This window comes from Prosopis cineraria, unplaced genomic scaffold (genome assembly GCF_029017545.1).
Source record: "Prosopis cineraria cultivar Desert tree isolate PC_DT_omini unplaced genomic scaffold, ASM2901754v1 PC3, whole genome shotgun sequence".
NCBI classification, from domain to species: domain Eukaryota; kingdom Viridiplantae; phylum Streptophyta; class Magnoliopsida; order Fabales; family Fabaceae; genus Prosopis; species Prosopis cineraria.
In genome coordinates, this window is record NW_026555334.1 from 42,883,345 (window position 1) to 42,901,805 (window position 18,461).

General features: G+C 35.1%; 1 protein-coding gene and 1 pseudogene across 1 annotated transcript; both read left to right on the forward strand.

Annotated features, from left to right (window-relative positions):
- Positions 1-296: 296 nt before the first annotated feature.
- On the forward strand, positions 297-8,530 carry LOC129306078 (ABC transporter C family member 5-like; annotated as a pseudogene).
- Positions 8,531-10,713: 2,183 nt separating this feature from the next.
- On the forward strand, positions 10,714-15,193 carry LOC129306263 (NADH dehydrogenase [ubiquinone] 1 alpha subcomplex subunit 9, mitochondrial). Its single transcript, XM_054946748.1, has 12 exons — positions 10,714-10,876; positions 10,975-11,071; positions 11,240-11,304; positions 11,517-11,602; positions 11,732-11,816; positions 11,919-11,989; positions 12,642-12,773; positions 13,479-13,594; positions 13,738-13,861; positions 13,993-14,061; positions 14,657-14,777; positions 14,883-15,193. The coding sequence occupies exons 1-12, from the start codon at positions 10,783-10,785 to the stop codon at positions 15,020-15,022; spliced, it is 1,200 nt and encodes a 399-aa protein (XP_054802723.1). The 5' UTR covers positions 10,714-10,782; the 3' UTR covers positions 15,023-15,193.
- Positions 15,194-18,461: the final 3,268 nt, after the last annotated feature.

The window sequence follows — 18,461 nt, forward strand, 5'->3', positions numbered from 1 at the left end:
TTAAAACTTTTTTTTTAATATAAGAGGTTATTAATTTTTTTAATGAATAGATCATTATACTCTTATTATATTGAAAAGAGAAAAAGATAAGTATTCTTATTAATTTATTTTAAAAATAATTTATTTTTTATTTATAATAATTAAAAATAAAATTAAATTTTTTTGTTGTACTTCGAATTAAATAATTAATTTTTATTAATTCACGTGACTGGGTTAAAAATATGTCAGCCTCTTGTTTCTTTTCGGGTTTTGTTTTGTGCCCTTTTCCTCTCCACTTTGTGACGATAACTGAAAAACCTGTTTGTTGCAATTAGGCGTTTGAAGGAAGAATTCAATTCAAGACGTGGTTTTCAGCGCCGCTCTTCTGACGAACAAGTCGGCACTTGGCGCGTCGCAAATCGTCGTGGTCGTCGTCATTATTCAATTCATCACTCTTTTATTTGAATCCCACTGGCCACTATATTCAATTCATTCACATTCATTTGATAGATGAGAAATTGAAATTTTCTTTTGTTCTGATTTTAATTTCCTATTTCCAGTTCACCCGGCAACTATTAAAGAATGGAAAATCAAGCATAAATGCATAATAATGCGCCACAGCTTCAGAATTTTTTTATCGAATGATAAATAACAAAGCACATAATCTGTACCTAATTTTAGTTGCGTCTATTCTTTCGCCTTCGGGACTGTCAAGTTTCTTGTTCTCACACGGAAGTGTCGATTGCTAACAACAGCACTCAGATAATTAAATACGGGGGAAGAAAGAGATTATGCTGATTAGGCCACCACTATATCTCTATTCTCTACGTTGATACATCGACTAGAGGCTAGTTTACTCGTCATTAACCTTGTAGTTCTTTGTGTGGGATGATTCATTGATCATTACCTAGTCGCATTGCTCTTTTCCTTCTCTTTCTTTCTCAACTATGGTTGTGTAAGTGGAGATAAAGCCTATTGAGCTACTGCATCTTCATATAGGCCAGCCTGGGCTATCTGCACTGACTCCAGAAACACGATTTCAGATACGTAAGCCAGGTCGGTTTTTCGCATTTTCTTTCGTTAGTTTTCTTTCTTTCCTGCGCATATTTTAATATGCAGTGCTGCTTCTGTCACTTTATTATCTTGTGCTACAATTTAGCACACACTGTGAGAGGGATGTTCTGGCCATTATCAATCTTTTTCTACTTGTTTTATTTTGTTTTCATGTGCATTGTTTACGCAGAATCTGTCTCCAGCGACACATTGTCTTCTCTTCATCTCCGAGGTGGTGCAATGCCCTTCTTTTTCCGCTTAGATCTCTCTTATTTAGCTTCATACCGACTCACTCTTCTTACTCAGTTTCTTCATCAATGTATCATATTCAACAATGTCTATCACACAAGTGATCAATAATATTTCGGCTTCTACATCAGCTCCAGTATTGCAAATCACCCTTTTGATACAAGGATTGCCCGTGTTGAAGCTTGCGGCGATATGCCTAAATTTGACTCTCTTTCTTGTATCTCTGTTCATTGTCTCCGCTGGATAGATATTTGTGTATGCCAGTCAAAATCGAATTGGTAAGAACAATACGACCGGCAATGCAAGCCCGATTCTTCGTCGTACTTATGGGGTAATACATGACATTCGAATCAATAGGGGGTTCAACTTGTCAATGCTATGCTGTTTCTATCTTCTCTTTGGGCACGTTTTGGTGTTAGGATTTGATGGCGCTGCTTTGATTAGAGGAACGGCCCGTGGGAAAACTGTGGACACGTCTCTTCTTTCTCTGTCAGTTTCGCATTGCCTAGCTTGGTTTGTGTTAGGCTTGCCGGCTTTGCATTGTAAATTCAAGGTGTCGGTGAAGTTTCCATTTTTGTTAAGGGTTTGGTGGTTTTTGTCCTATATAATTTGTTTGTGCACTTTATATGTTGATGGAAGAGGATTTTGGATGGAAGGTTCAAAGCACCTCTGCTGTCACGTTGCGGCAAATTTTGCTGTCACTCCAGCTCTTGCCTTCTTGTGTATTGTTGCTATGAGGGGTGGTACTGGTATACAAGTATGTACCTACAGTGAGCTTGACAAGCCATTGCTTCCTGAGGAAGAACCAGAGTGCTTCAAGGTTACACCTTATAGTGATGCAGGGCCTTTCAGCTTGGCCACTCTTTCTTGGGTAAATTCACTTCCCTCTGTGGGAGCAAAAAGACCAATTTGAGCTTAAGGACATTCCCCTTCTTGCACCGAAGGATAGAGCCAAGACCGACTATAAGGTCTTGAATTCTGGAAGGAATGGCTTGGGCTCTCATCAAGTCATTCTGGAAGGAGGCAGCTTGTACTTAACTGGTGTGAATACCCTAGTCTCATATGTAGGTCCATACATGATAAGTTACTTTGTTGATTACTTAAGTGGTAAACACAGTTTTCCTCGCAAGGTGTATATCCTAGTTGGGACATTATTTGTAGCAAAACTTTTGTCTTTTAGAGACCTTGACAACTCGGCAATGGTATCTTGGAGTGGACATTTTGGGTATGCATGTTAGGTCAGCTCTAACAGCAACGGTATATCAAAAGGGACTCAGGCTCTCAAGCTTGGCCAAGCAAAGTCACACGAGGGGGGAGATTGTTAACTACATGGCTATAGATGTTCAGAGGGGAGGGGGCTACTCTTGCTTTACAAATGATACTTGCCCTGGCAATTTTGTATAAGAATGTTGGTATTGCTACTTTTGCTGCATTGATTGCCACCATCATTTCCATTATTGTCACTATTCCAGTGGCCAGGATACAAGAAGCTTGTGAAGAAAAATTGATGGCAACTAAGGATGAGAGAATGCGGAAAACATCTTAGTGGCTCAAGAATATGAGAATTCTCAGGCTCCAAGCTTGGGAGAACATGTATCGAGCAAAATTAGAAGAGATGCGTGGAGTAGAGTTCAAGTGGTTTTGAAGTGCCCTCTCTGCCCAGGCTTTCATTGCTTTCTTCTTCTGGAGCTCCCCCATATTTATTTCTAATGTGACTTTTGGCACTTCCATATTGATGGGTGGTAAGCTGACTGCAGGCAGTGTTCTTTCTGCTTTGGCTACTTTCAGGATCCTCCAGGAACATCTAAGAAATTTTCCTGATTTAGTATCAACAATGGCTCCGACTAAAATTTCTCTTGATCGTGTTATTGGTTTCCTGCAAGAGGAATAATTGCAGGAAGGTACTACTGTTATCTTGCCACAAGGCCTTTCTAACATTGCCATGGAGATTAATGATGGAGTCTTTTGCTGGGATCCTTCTTCATCTAGACCTACCCCTTTAGGGATACATATTAAAGTGAAGAGAGGGATGCGAGTGGCTGTTTGTGGTGTGGTTGGTTCTGGGAGCTCAATTTTTCTTTCTTGTATTCTTGGGGAGATACCTAAGCTTTCTGGTGATGTATGTTGGTTTACTTAGGTTTTTTAGTTCTATCTTTCTTATGCCTGTTGATGCTTGAAAACATTATCCTCATTTATAATAGCAAAGAGGCTCCTTTTGCAAGTAAGAGTGTTCGGCTCTTTTGCATATGTATCCCAATTGGCATGGATACGATCAGGAAATATAGAAGAAAATATCCTCTTCAGTAGCCCAATGGACAAAGAAAAGTACAAGAATGTTCTTCAAGCTTGTTCACTGAAAAAGGATCTGGAACTCTTCTCGCATGGAGACCAAACCATTATTGGTGATAGAGGTATAAACCTAAATGGTGGCCAGAAGCAGTGGTGCAGCTTGCACGAGCACTCTACCAAGATGCTGACATATATCTCCTTGATGATCCCTTTAGAGCAGTTGATGCCCACACTGGGTCAGAATTGTTTAGGGTCAGTTCTTACTTTGCATACATTCAGTTTTACTGTTTAGAACTAAGCATATTGGATATGGCTTAATCAATGAAATGGAAATGTAGGAATGCATATTGACAGCATTAGCAGATAAGACAGTTGTTTTTGTGACCCACCAAGTTGAGTTTCTTCCTGCTGCTAATATGATCCTGGTATGCCTGTTTGCGTTTGTCTTGAAATTTTGTCTTATATTCTGGTTTCAAATTTTATAGAAGTTAAATTTAAAATTATATTTAAAAGTTTTCAACCTTTTGATCCTTGAGAGTCGTATGTTCACTGCATACAAGGGTTTCAGTTCTTGCTCTTATTCATATATTGTTTGGTTTCTTAGTTTTCCTTTCACATGGAAATTAAGTTTAGGCTCTTTACCATACAATAGAGGCGATGCAGAAGCTTATTCTTCTTCTTCTTCTTTTTTTTTTGGGGGGGGGGTGTTTCTGATATGCAGAAGTATTCTTATTCTTAAAAGGACATGTAGTTGTCAATTTGATGACTTGCTATTTGACTGTGTTGTACTAACGCTTCTACATAGGATATGTACATGAAATGTTTGACAATTGTTAAACTTATCAGGATGAAGAAGTGTAGGTTTACACGAATATGATATGAGCCAAAAAAGGCTCTGTGATCTTTGAAATGTTTTGTAATTTGTCCTTGTCTATGTAAATATTTAGTTTTTCTAAATATTGGGAAGAGTCCTCTTTCAGTTGTTTCATGAGATCGGGAGCGGTTTTGGACTGCTTTTCATATAATGAAAGTTCAAGGATTTAAAAGAATTTGAAAGTATGATTCCTCTAACATTTATGTTCCATCTTTGAAGGTTCTAAAAGAAGGCTGCATCATACAAGCAGGAAAATATGACGATCTTTTGCAAGCAGGAACAGATTTTGAAACTCTAGTGTCAGCTCACCGTGAAGCAATAGAGGCTATGGGTATTCCTAATCACTTCTCAAAAGATTCAGATGAAAATTTGTCCTTGGATGCATCTATTATGAGTAATAAAAAATTGGTTCCTTCAGAGGTTGACCATTGGGCAAAGAAAGTGTAAGAGGGTTCATTAGCTTCTGATTAGAAAGCAATTAAGGTGAAGAAGAAAGCAAAATGCTCGAAAGATAAACAACTTGTTCAGGAACAGTAGAGGGTAAGAGGAAGAGTTAGCAGGAAGGTGTTCTTGTCGTACATGGCTGCAGCATACAAAGGCTTACTAATTCCACTCATAATCATTGCTCAAGCACTATTTCAGTTCCTTCAAATTGCCAGCACTTGGTGGATGGCTTGGGGAAATCCTCAGACCGCAGGTGAGCAACCCAAAGCAACTCCTTTGATGCTTCTCCTTGTTTACATGGCCCTTGCTCTTGGAAGCTCCTGGTTTATTTTTATTAGGGTTGTTCTAGTAGCTTCACAAAGGCTTTTTTTGAATATGCTTAGAAGTATTTTCTGTTCACTAATGTCTTTCTTCGACAATACTCCCACAGGAAGGATTTTGAATCATGTAAGGTTTTTTGTTTTTTTGTTTTTGGTTTTTCTCTCCATGTATGTTGAGCGTTATATAATACCTACCTGTCATCTTTACCCCTCCAGGTATCAATTGATCGAAGTATCGTGGACCTTGACATTCCTTTTAGATTGGGCGGATTTACTTCAACGACAATCCAGTTTATTGATATTGTTGGTGTGATTACAGAAGTTACCTGGCAAATTTTGCTTTTAATTGTCCCTATGGGCTATGGCTGTCTTTTGTTTATGGATGCAGGTAATAAGAAATATACCATTTACATTCGTTTTTTCTTTTCCTTTTTCTTTGCCTACCGTTTCATTTCGTGAATTAATGAATCATTCCTGCCTTCAACTTGTTCTAGTGCAGAAATACTATATGGCTTCCTCAAGGGAACTGGTTCGTATTGTAAGCATTCAAAAGTCTCCAATAATACATTTTTTTTTTTGGTGAATCAATTGCTGGAGGGACCACCATCAGAGGTTTTGGACAAGAAAAAAGGTTCATGAAGAGAAACCTCTATCTTCTAGATTGTTTTGCACGTCCTTTCTTTTGCAGTCTTGCAGCTATTGAGTGGCTCTGCTTGCGCTTGGAATTACTATCAACCTTTATATTTGCTGTCTGCATGATGCTAGTAGTGAGCTTTCCACATGGAATTATTGACCCTAGTGAGTATTTGATCTCATTAAGTTGAATTGTTTTTTATTTTATTTTTTTTCAGGATAATTTTCTACTCTTGTAGGGATAGCTTAAATAGCTTTAAGCTTTACTCAACTAAGTGGGTCTACTTTCTATCTATCTTCCATTGTTTTTCATTGCTATTGGTGTGGCATCTCCCCCAGGTAGCGGGCAACAAAGAGCTCTGCATGATTTTATTTATGGTTGATCTTGCATTTTAAACTCCTTCAGAGAGGAAAGTGCTCACGTGGTGGTGAATTTTGTTTGCAATGAATATGGGGGATGAAATGTGAAAACTATACTCTACGTAAAACATTGTCACTCATTATTTCTTTTCTATATATGCATGGCTGGACTTGCTGTGACATATGGCCTAAATTTAAATGCACGCTTATCGTGGTGGATACTTAGCTTTTGCAAACTTGAAAATAAAAATAATCTACCAATATAGCCAAATTAGTACCGAAGCACCAACAACTACTGAAAAATTTAGTCCTCCATCTACATGGCCTGAGGATGGGACAATTAAAATTGTTGATTTAAAAGTATTAGTCTGATTAGTTTCACATCACTAAGATGCTCATGCTTGTTCTTGTTCCTTTGAATTGGAAATTTGTTCATTTCATTTTTTGTCTTGTTGATTGCTTTGTCCCAATTGAAGGTTCGTTACAAGGAGAATATGCCTTTGCTGCTTCAAGGAGTATCTTGCACATTTCCTGGTGGAAAGAAAATTGGAATATTTGGATGTACTAGCAGTGGCAAATCTACTTTGATTGAGGCATTATTTCGATTGATTGAACCTGCAAGTAGGAGTATCTTCATAGGCAACATTAATATTTCAGATATTGGTCTTCATGACCTTCGTAGTCATCTTAGTATCATGCCACAAGATCCAACTCTATTTGAAGGTACCTCCAAGGCAATCTTGATCCTCTTGTAGAGCACTCAGATAAAGAGATTTGGGAGGTTAGTCTTACCTGCATACATCCATTATCCAATTAACCCACGATTAGTGTAATCTATAGAAAAGATTGTGTGTGAATATGGGAAAAAATACACATGCATGTGTATGCATGCATACTGATTGATTATTGATAGTAAATATTTTCTTACGCGCTAGATAAGTCTCAGCTTGGAGAAATTATCAGTGAAAAGGAGCAGAAGCTTGATAAGCCGCAACCCAAGAAATAGGGAATATGAAAGGGAAAGGACTATGTTTGGAGTAAAAAGTACAGAGTTTTGCCCCTAACCCCACTCCAGAGAAACAGTGACTTTAAGATTTATTGTGTAATTTGCAGTGCTAGAAAATGGAGATAATTGGAGTTTAGGACAGAGGCAACTAGTTTCCCTGGGCCGAGCTTTACTAGAGCAGTCAAATGTACTTGTTCTTGATGAAGCAACGGCATCAGTTGATATTGCCACTTGTAATCTTATCCGGAAGATTATACTGTCTGCACTATTGCACATCGTATCCCTACTGTTATTGACAGTCGTCTAGTTCGGGTACTTACTGATGGTATGTGAAGTTGCATCTTTTTCTTTAATCCTCTGCTTTATTTTTATTTTTATTTTAGTTATACACCTGTGGGATCTACATTCAATCCTTATCATTTCATGGTTTTCGGGATATATTTTGTTTCTTGTCTATGATTCATTCAAGCTAAAATAAAATTAAGATTTTATGGGGGTTATAGTGAAAAAAAATATGATTGTCTTTTTTCATTGAGAATTTATGAATGATCTCACTAAATTCTTTCAATCATAAAAGCCTTAGCGTTCATCATCTTGCAGAGTCTTCTTAGTTATATTTTAGTTAGTGCAACATCAAATTTTGTTAATTTGGAAGTGTATGTCTGTTTGTCACCTTCTTTCTATGTTCATTTCTGGTTCTTGTAGAATTAACTCACAAATATATATATATATATATATATTTCTTTGTTTTTGATGATTGGGTATGATTCCCTGTTTGTCTTGCTAGTCTCTGCTCTTGAAATAACTTGTTGATATTGTTGCAGGTAAAATCGCAGAGTTTGATACTCCGTCACGACTATTAGAGGATAAATCGTTCATGTTTCTAAAGTTGGCGGCTGAGTATTCATCGCGCTTAAGTGGCATTCCGGATTTTTGAGTTAGGGGTCAAAGGGGATCTCTAAGGGCGTTCCAATTTAGTGGTGGCGCTGACATGAACTCAGAGACAGTTCGAGAGTTGGATCCATAAGTGTTGTCTGCATTGCCACTTCTGATGCATTCAGAGACTGGAAGTGGAAATATGGCAAAAATAGAGGCGATTGCTGAAGCTTTAATACGCTGGAAGAAATTGATGTATAGCAGCATGCCTTGTAGCCAAGTATGAGCATCAAATAGGGTTTGAATGATGTTGCATGAACTAGCTTTCAGGATCAGCTGTCCCATTTAAGTTAGGCTGGTGTAGAGGGTGCAGGGTGGTAGAAACGAACTGTAACGTATTGCTCAATTTATTGAACCCTAAAATAAAATATAAATGATATTTTGTTATCTTCTCTCTTTATGTTTTTATCACATCATGATTATGTGATCATATACACCTAAAAATATGCATGTATAATGAATTATATGCTTCTATTACTATTCTATTAAGGGTTGGGGTTATATATATATATATATATATTGTTTTTTAATAATAGAGCATTGCATTTAAATGTATGGAGTCTGAACACGGCTAACTTTATTCCTTTAAGTGAAGATCTCTCTTGTAATCTTTTTTTATCCATTTGCTTTATGCAAAAGGGTATTTTTGATCTAATTTCATATATTAATACAAGATATGCCAAATGATTGAAAACTAGAAAAAAAATACGCCTTTTTTCTGTGCAAAAAAGAATAAAAATTGCGTCTCTTTAACCACCGGTGCGAACATCATCTCATCAAATTCACACTGGAATATAGCAAAAATTGTTGTTTATAAACTGAAGCTCATTTACTAGGAGCCCAAATGCCCAAAAAGTGCTTTAGATGGGTAATAGGCCCAACTATTTTTAGCTCCCTGGTACAATAGAAACTTGTTTACTGACATTGGCCCAATAAATTTGAGCCGTAGAGTCCAGCATCCAGATCCAAAAACTGTCGCGTGCACTCTCACCAATCTTGGCTACCCCGCGTCGCCGCGTCTTCCTCTCCCTCTGTCTGTCACCAGAGCACGGTACGATGCAGGCCATTGCCAGGCGCTTAGGGCGCCAATCGTTGAAGCCATTAACTTCGATATTGTCGCTGAAGTGCACCTATCCAATTTCCGATCACTGTTATGCGCTATTTTTCGCCATTTCCATCTTAATTTGTGGGAATTTTGAGGAATATGTGCTTAGCTTTCTCTTTCTCTTCTGGTAATTGATGTTGCAGATTATGGAGCGGATCGCGAGCGTTACGCATCTACCCTTGCACCAGATAATTTTGAATAATACTTCATAATATTTGAATATGACATCATGCAAAGTTGAAAACACATATATAATTATCTGTATGCATAAAGATATATTTAATTACTTGTTCATTGAAATTTGAAAATAAACAAGTGATTGATGAATCTTCTAGAACCCTCATTTAAATGAATATATATGTGTGTGCATGAATTTGGTGTCATATCGCGTGAATTTGTATTCTTACATGGTCAAATGACCATATATATATATTTTTAATGATTATTCATACATTATAGGTTCATGATTTTTTTTAGTCATACCTTAAATGGATATTGATATGAACAAGCATATGAAGTTGAAAACGAGTAACTTAAATATAGATTCAATTATTAATACATAGTTGGCAAAAAAAAAAACATTATTAATACATACATATATCCATCAGTTTTATTGTTAAAGGATTTTTAAAATTTTAAATTACATAGTATTTAATTTTAGCTAGGAGTCCTATTTTCTTCCCAATTCATTAACCTTTTTTTTATTAACTATAATTTTTTTTTAAATGCGGTTACATGATAGTTTGTAGAACTTTTTATAAAACAATAATGTAACTTCAGTAAAATTCAAATAAAAGATTTAAAATAAATAAGAATAAAAGAAGATGTATATTGATAAACAAACCCACAAATGCTTAAATTATAGAGAGAAGTGGGGATACCTCAAAAAACAAAAAACAAAAAAAAATTACAAAGAGAAGCGAGGCACATGAAAAACTCATAAGTAGTGTAAAGTCATATAATTAAAACATTGAAATTTTGTTAATCAATGCCAGTAAGGGAGAATTTTGATTTAGATGTAAAGCATCATAAGAGGTTTTTTACTTTTCTTATATATTTAATACATGTAATTCTTTCCAATAAGATTGAAACAAGTATATTCAAAATTTGAAAATAAAATAGAAATATTAAAAACAACAGATAAGAACACACTTGTTGATTTTTTCTTTCACGTGGAACATGTTTTTATAACTTGTTTTTGTTTTATGCTCTCTATTGAAACCATAGGGAAAAAAAAAAAAAGAAGAAGAACTCCAACGCACCTTTATATGTGATTACCTGTTTGTTTCACAAACTAAAGCTCATTGACTAGGAGCCCAAATGCCCCAAATAGAACGTAAAGAGTGCTTTAGATGGGTAATAGGCCCAACTATTTTTAGCTCCCTGGTACAGTGGAAATTGTTCACCGACATGGCCCAATAAACGAAGAATCCAGATCCAGTTCCAAAAACTGTCGCGTGCACTCTCACCAATCTTGGCTCCAACGCGTCGTCGTCTCTTCCTCTCCCTCTGTCTGTGACCAGAGCAGGGTACGATGCAGGCCATTACCAGGCGCTTAGGGCACCAATCGCTAAAGCCCTCAACTTCGATATTGTCGCTGAAGTGCACCTATCCAATTTCCGATCAATGTGATGCTCTATTTTCGCCATTTCCGTCTTAATTTGTGGGAATTTTGAGGAATAATGTGCTTAGCTTTCTCTTTCTCTTCTGGTAATTGATGTTGCAGATTATGTAGCGGATCGCGAGCGTTACGCATCTACCCTTGCAACAAAGGGTGTCGGTCATCTTGTTCGCAAGGGTACGGGTGGAAGATCATCTGTCAGGTGACGCTGATTCATACATTTCTCTGATAAGGCGTTATTTTTTTGACTGGTTGTCCTTTCTCATTTGATGTATAGGGGTCAGAAGGCATTGTTGAATGAGCATTATTAGCTTATACAGCTGATATTTGAATAGTGAAAGTGATGCTTGAAAGAAATTCTGTTTTGCAGTGGCATTATAGCGACAGTATTTGGGGCAACTGGTTTCTTAGGTCGTTATGTTGTCCAACAACTGGGTAAGCTTCTATAATGTATACAATGTTTCAGAAAAAAATTACCAGAAGATTGCATAAAATATCTGTTGACAAAATTCTTTTTTTGTTAATTTTGTCTACTTTTATTCAAGAATGTACTTTAATATTAATTCTATTATATTGATGAAGTTTTATTTTCCTAACTGCATTGTATTCCTTTATTTATTTTTTGCAATACCGTTCTCCTCTTCTAGCTAAAATGGGATCTCAAGTGCTAGTTCCATTTCGGGGTTCTGAAGATTCTCACCGTCATCTGAAACTGATGGGTGATTTAGGACAGGTAGGTTGAGATGGTATTTTTAATACCTGTCTCCAATTTTTTATTTGAATGGGACTGTGAATACCAAATATTTTATGCATAATTTACATTAGTTGTTTGTGCTAATTCCAATGTGATTGATGTGCACAGATTGTGCCAATGAAATACAACCCAAGAGATGAAAATTCAATAAAAGCTGTGATGGCAAAGGCCAATGTCGTCATCAATCTTATTGGTATGTATCTCATATACTTCTGCACCTTGAATGAATGTTTCATAGCATTGGAAATTGACTTTTCGCCACACACCCATCCTGGCTGATTATGGCTGCTGGCAGGAAGGGAGTATGAGACGAGAAACTTCAGCTTTGAGGAAGTGAACCATTACATGGCTGAGCAACTTGCAATGGTACTTTTATTTACTTTCAGCCTCAGAGATTATCATTGACACACTTTTTCTCATTTCCTTTTAGGCTTTTACTTGCTCTCATGACATACGTGTGCAAATCTATGACGTCCATTTGCATTAATGAGTGCTCTTCATAATGCTTAATAAGATATGGGATACTAGTGAACGCTCTTGGCTTCAATAAACATGTCTGCTGTAAATTTCTGGGATGTTATTGAATATTGACCTCGTGAGAAGGGGAAAACAAAGCCAAAATGTGCAAGTTACCATGATTTTTCCCTGGAAAGTTAAGTTTTTATTTTAGGATCTTGCCAACTTGTGATCTGAGCTTGAAAAAACTGGAACATGTCTGAAGCCTTGAACATTAAACATTAGGATGTAGAAGTTTAATCCTATTTATGTGGCTGCATGAGTCTCTTGCAACTTGTAGTAGCTAGTTTAAAGTGGGCTCAAGCTCTGATTTTGAGGCTTACAACGATCAAGAGGTTTTACCATTGCAAGGTTTTAAGCATGTATTAGGCTAGTTTAGAGCCTTGTATTGCTTGGTTTGGACTGAATATCTGCTGACTGTAATGTTTTAGTTGCTTAACATGACTCATTTTTAGTATCTGAAATTATTATGTCATAATGATAAATAATGTGAATGATGCAGATTTCCAAAGAACATGGTGGTATCATGAGATTTATTCATGTTTCTTGCTTAGGGGCGTCCCCTTCCTCTCCATCCAAGATGCTGAGAGCCAAAGCTGCTGCAGAAGAAGCTATTTTAAAGGAATTACCTGAGGTACACTTTATTCATCACTTTGAGTTAGAAGGCAGCGATTCTAGTGCCTTTATTTCTATTTTGCATTTCAAAATTTGAAGGCGGAACAGATTGAAACCTGGTTGTTTTCATCTACAAAGAATTTCTCTGAACACTTGAGATGAAAGTGAAAGATCAGCCAATACATTGGTTTTTAACTGTTAAGTGCATTATTACCTCTGCATTGTTCAGTGAATGAATGATAAAAAGTGAGTTGTCCATTTTTTACGAGTTAGTTTATTTTGGATTTGGACTTGACCAACATGATTTTCTTAACATTTGAAGCATTTGTAATCTCCTGACTATTTTTTTGGGTTATAGATAGTTTTATATTATTAAAGCTGCTACTTGTCAGCATTTCTTCAGACAATACAAATTCTCCTATTTAAATCTGATGAATAGAATATCTGATTGCTAGTTAATTATAAAGCTCAGGCACGCATATTTCCATTTGTGTTAGTGGATCCAATATGAGGATTGCTGCAACACATTATTGACACGTGTGGATGTGTAAGAAAGAAAAAAGAAAAAAAAGTCTTTTGAATGAAGTAAAATTCATTTTCACTCGCAATGTCTAAAGCATTTGTGGTGATTTTGCACTCAACCTGTCACACCTTGGGGTGATCCATAATTTTGTGCTTGGTAGGTTGTAAGTGCATTGACATTGGAATTCACGTACATTTACAGGCCACTATCATGAAACCAGCAGGTATTATTGGTACAGAGGATCGGATTTTGAATCGATGGGCCCAGTTTGCAAAGAAGTATAACTTTCTTCCATTGATAGGGGATGGGACCACTAAGTATGTAGTTTATCTGTCAAGCCACTGCTGCAAACTTCAACACGTATTTATGGAATAGAACTGTGATTGTGTTACTCTGCCATTTGGAAGTGAAACACTTGTTCCTTGATATCTTTCTGAATTGTGACACACTATTATTGCAGAATACAGCCTGCATATGTTGTTGATGTTGCCGCTGCACTTATTGCCGCCTTGAAGGATGATGGCACAAGCATGGGAAAGATTTATGAACTGGGTGGTCCAGAGATCTTTACAGTCCATGAATTGGTAATCCTTGCCTTCATCACCTAATTTGCTGACATGATATCATTTTAAAAGAAGATATAGTACTACTAGTTAGGGAAAAGAAAGAAGAAAAAAAGTTGGTAAATTGATGTAGACTACTTATGTGAATACAGGCAGAGCTTATGTATGATACAATCCGGGAACGGCCTCGATATGTGAAAATTCCTTTTCCTATTGCAAAGGTGTGTTGATAATCTTTTGGTTACTTAGTCTTGTGTGCATATATCATTGGGATGCCAGTGTTGAATATTCATAATTTTGTGTGGTTTCAGTTCCAATTACATGCATATTTTAATTTCTTTGACTAAAATGTTTGGAAACAGAATAGACTGTAATTCTAATTATTTCAAATCTGTTAACTTCAGTGGGTACTGATTGTTCTGTTTCAATTTTGCTTTCATGCAGTGTTTGATTGTGTGAGTGGGATGTAATTTCTTGCCAAAATAATGCTGTAGTTTCCAAATAACTTTTACTATGAATTGGCTGGCGAGCAAAAATTGCTTAATTTCCTAGACTTACAAGTTCAAGAAGTCGAGTCTTCATAAGATGTGTGTTAATTTGCCACAAATTTATGGTTCTATCTATGTAGCTAATAGTTGTCATTTGCCTCTTAGTTATCAGTATCACTGGACTTTGTATTTTGAACTTTGGATATGAAAGTAACTACAAATGCTGATGGGAGATAGTGCTGGAGTTGGTTTGCTAATAACAATAACTGTGGATGGTTTCATTTTAGTGACATGAAATTTAAATCATGTGGGATATGATTGATTTCAGGCATTGGCAACACCACGAGAAATGTTCCTAAAGAAGGTGCCCTTTCCACTACCCAATCCTAACATATTTAATCTGGATCAGATCCTAGCTTCGACTACCGATAATGTTGTTTCAGAAAATGGTAATCTGTCATTTTTCATGTGGTTTTTTTCCTCGATTCCTTGACTTAGTACGGTATTTTTTTCCTCACATCTTTCTATTGTCTGCAATGAAATGAAATTTGCAGCTCTGACTTTCTATGATCTTGGAATTGCCCCTCATAAGCTGAAAGGATACCCGATTGAGTATCTTTTCTCATACCGTGAAGGAGGCCCGCAATTTGGTACTACAGTCAGTGAAAGAGTATCACCGGATTCGTATCCATGAGACAACTCTTGGGTGTTCGGTCCTGAATCATTTTTCAGTTTGTATTATTCGCTTTTTCATTTGAGTCCAAATGGCACCGAGAGGCCCAACTTCTGTAAATTTCATTCGTAATGTACGATGATTGACCATGTTTGAGAAGGAAAATAAATCCGATACTTGTTGACCCCAGAACGTGGCATTCAATAGGTCATATTTTTCTTTTTTAACATTATAGCGCAATTCCATGGTCACGAGTAAACGATGAGAGACCCGGGAATTCGCGTGTTATGAGGACTTGATGGAGGATAGGTTGAAGTAATCCCACTAATTACTAGGGTTGTGCTATAGTGTTAGAATGGTGAAAGGCAGTGTTTGTATATCACTGTTAGCTTCACTGTTCCTTTTGCTGCAGCTATTCTCAATTAGAATACATTTATCTAGCCTGACGACTAAGTTGCTATGGTGTTGGGAGACTTCGATAATATGGTAGTGCTGCTGGACATTCACCTTGTAATTCGTTTGACTTTGATCCCGTGTTTGTTTAAATTCTTTAGTGAACTTGTGGAATCTTGACTTGGTGATTGACATGCTTCTAAGAAAACCTGATTGAGGCTTTAAGGTGATGCGTTGTTATTTTATAAGCCGAAAGACAATTCGCATTGAATGTAGATTAGTTGAACGACTTTGCAATCACATGCTATGGTCCAAATCGAAGGGTCGCCCTCATTCTCGCAAATGTTACTCAGTAATGCCCCAGTTGCAAGACACTGTCAGTGTTCCCTCTCTGATGCCGATTTCAATAGGCGACAACTCTGTAGTTTTCAAATTTTAGAGTCGGAGGATAATTTATTACACAGTATACACTCCTACTCCCATTCATAGGCCTCTTTCAACATTTTTTAACTGGAACTAATAAAATTAAAACTCATTAACTCTATTTAAAAATTTAATTTTTTTTTACTTTAATAAAAAAAAACCATAAAATCCTTTAAATCGGAATGTATGGGTGCGTTTTACATATAACAAGCTGTCCCTGGGGTATTCGTATTCAATTGGAAGTTTGTTTAGGAAGTGTTTGAATTTGGACAAGTGGAGGTTAAGGCGCAAATCGAGGGAATGAATGGCGGAGATGAAGGTTCCGGGAGTGACGTGCTGCCACTTTCGTTGGGTTAAAGCCAGTCAAGTGTGAATTTCGAGGGAGGGCTCCTAGATCTGTTTGATTAAAATTCCCAACTATTATGATTTAAAGTGATTTTTTTATTCAATTTGTTTATTTAAATTGCTAATTACTTAACCATAACTATTGAAAATTTTGAATCAAGTGTAATAAAATTAAAAAAGGCCCCCGGGGCGGAGGGGAAAGCGAGTAAGAGAAAGGGAGAGGTTGGTTTGCCTATGTGCCCCCTTCTAGGCCCACTATCCTCAGTTTACAACTTCACTCTACTCGTCTAATTAATCATGCTTCCTTCTCTTTTTACATCAATTTACAATTACAATTTACAAAGACAACTTTTAGAATTAATCTAATGGATTCTTTCTTTTTTTTTCTTTTTTTTATCAAGATTGATTGATTCATCATATCATTCCCACTTAAAAGTCATCTACAAGTTACAACATTTTCACATTAACAAAGATAGTCTAAAATTACATTAGTTGTATCTTAGAACTTAAATTCATTTTGAATTTACTCGTGTTAAATTCATTATTTTTAAAAAAATAATTGTTAGGACTATATATATTCCATTTTATCTAATAGATGCAAAATGAAAAAAAAAAAAAGATAGTATTGACTAGTGCATAAATGGACCAAGTTTTTTTTTTTTTTCTATTTATAAGTTACTCCAAATACTTTTACAAGAACCAAGCAAAATTTTCATGGGAAAATTTCAGATGGAGACCCTTAATATAAGATAATGAAAAAGATAACATCAAAATTTTTAAAATTTTATTGAAGGACTCATACAAAATTTCTTTTAAATTTGTGATAAAAATAATAAAATTGTCCTCATTTAAATAAATAATACAAACAACTTATTCATTCCCTTACTTTATATTGTTCATTTACTTACAAAATACTATTTATTTTCTTACATCATTTGTTTATAACTTTAGTTTCACTTGATTTCATTCTAAATGTTGATTTTATGATATGACAACTTATTTATTTTCATATTTTATATTATTTATTTACTTACAGAATGCTGTTCATTTTCCTACTTCACTTATTTATGGCCCTGAGAATGAAATTAAGTGAAAAGTATGATTATAAATAAGTGAAGTAGGAAAACAAACAATATTCTATAAGTAAATAAACAACATACAATATGAGAACGAATAAGTCATTTATGTTGTTCATCTAAATGAGGGCATTTTTGTCATTTCTGTTACAAATTTAAACAACCTATTTATATATATATATATATATATTAATTAATATATAATTAAAAAATACTTTAATTTAATATTTAATAACTTTCTCAACATTTAATATAAACAAAAGAAGAAAGATGAAAATAATAATTATTAAGATGTTATATAGATAGGAGCAAAACAAATGATCTTTTTGTCTGCTTTAGAGTACTCTCTATCAATATTATAAGTCACTTTTAACTCAATTATACCTATTTGATTAATTGTCTTCAAAATTTCACTCTTTTCTCATATTTAGCCCTATTTAAGTTAACTAGAAAAATTTATTAATTATACAAAAAATCTCATTAATTACACCTTAAAACTAAAAATTTCTTATATTTCTTAACATCTTAGCTAAAAAACATGCCTTATACTCCCTTCATCCTAAATTATAAGATATATTTGGAGGAAATTCAATGTCCCAAAATTTAAAATACTTTAATAAAAATAAGATTTTATTAATAATATTTTTTCAATATTCTCCTTCTTATTATATTTGGAGTATTAAATGAAGAGTATTTTTAAAAATTTATATTTTTATTTTTTTAAATATAAAATTGTAAAATATATTTAATGAAATTTATCATGGTCTTGTCAAAATATTTCATAATTTAAAATTAGAAAAATATGTTAAATATAATTAATACTTTATTTAGAGTCGATAATTTAAGCCAAGTCTGATGGGCCAGCTAGAACTCGTCTAAACAAGATTAAGGCTGGACTTGGTTATATGAATTTTTTTAAAAGGATAGAATATTTCAAGCTTAATTCAAATAAATGCAGCTCAAACAAGCTCGAGTACTGAAACTTTCAACTCTACATGTATATATATATGTATAGTAATTTTAATCAAGTTTAATGAGCCAATTCAAACCTGATTAAAAAAATTATGACTAAATTAAATTGTATAAATTTTTTTAAGAAAATAAAATATTTTAAACTCAATTTAAATAACTTCAATTCATTTGAATCACCAGCTCTAACTCCATCATAGTGTCATGAAAGAAAATATAATACAACCTACAATTCTTCAGATCTGAGTCCAATA

Bases quoted from the DNA above. Each gene is read 5' to 3' on its own strand.
- LOC129306263 (XM_054946748.1), top strand. From the start codon at position 10,783: ATGCAGGCCATTACCAGGCGCTTAGGGCACCAATCGCTAAAGCCCTCA. The intron at 13,595-13,737 runs GTATGTAGTTTA...CTATTATTGCAG, and splicing joins ATAGGGGATGGGACCACTAA to AATACAGCCTGCATATGTTG. The intron at 14,062-14,656 runs GTGTGTTGATAA...GATTGATTTCAG, and splicing joins TTCCTTTTCCTATTGCAAAG to GCATTGGCAACACCACGAGA.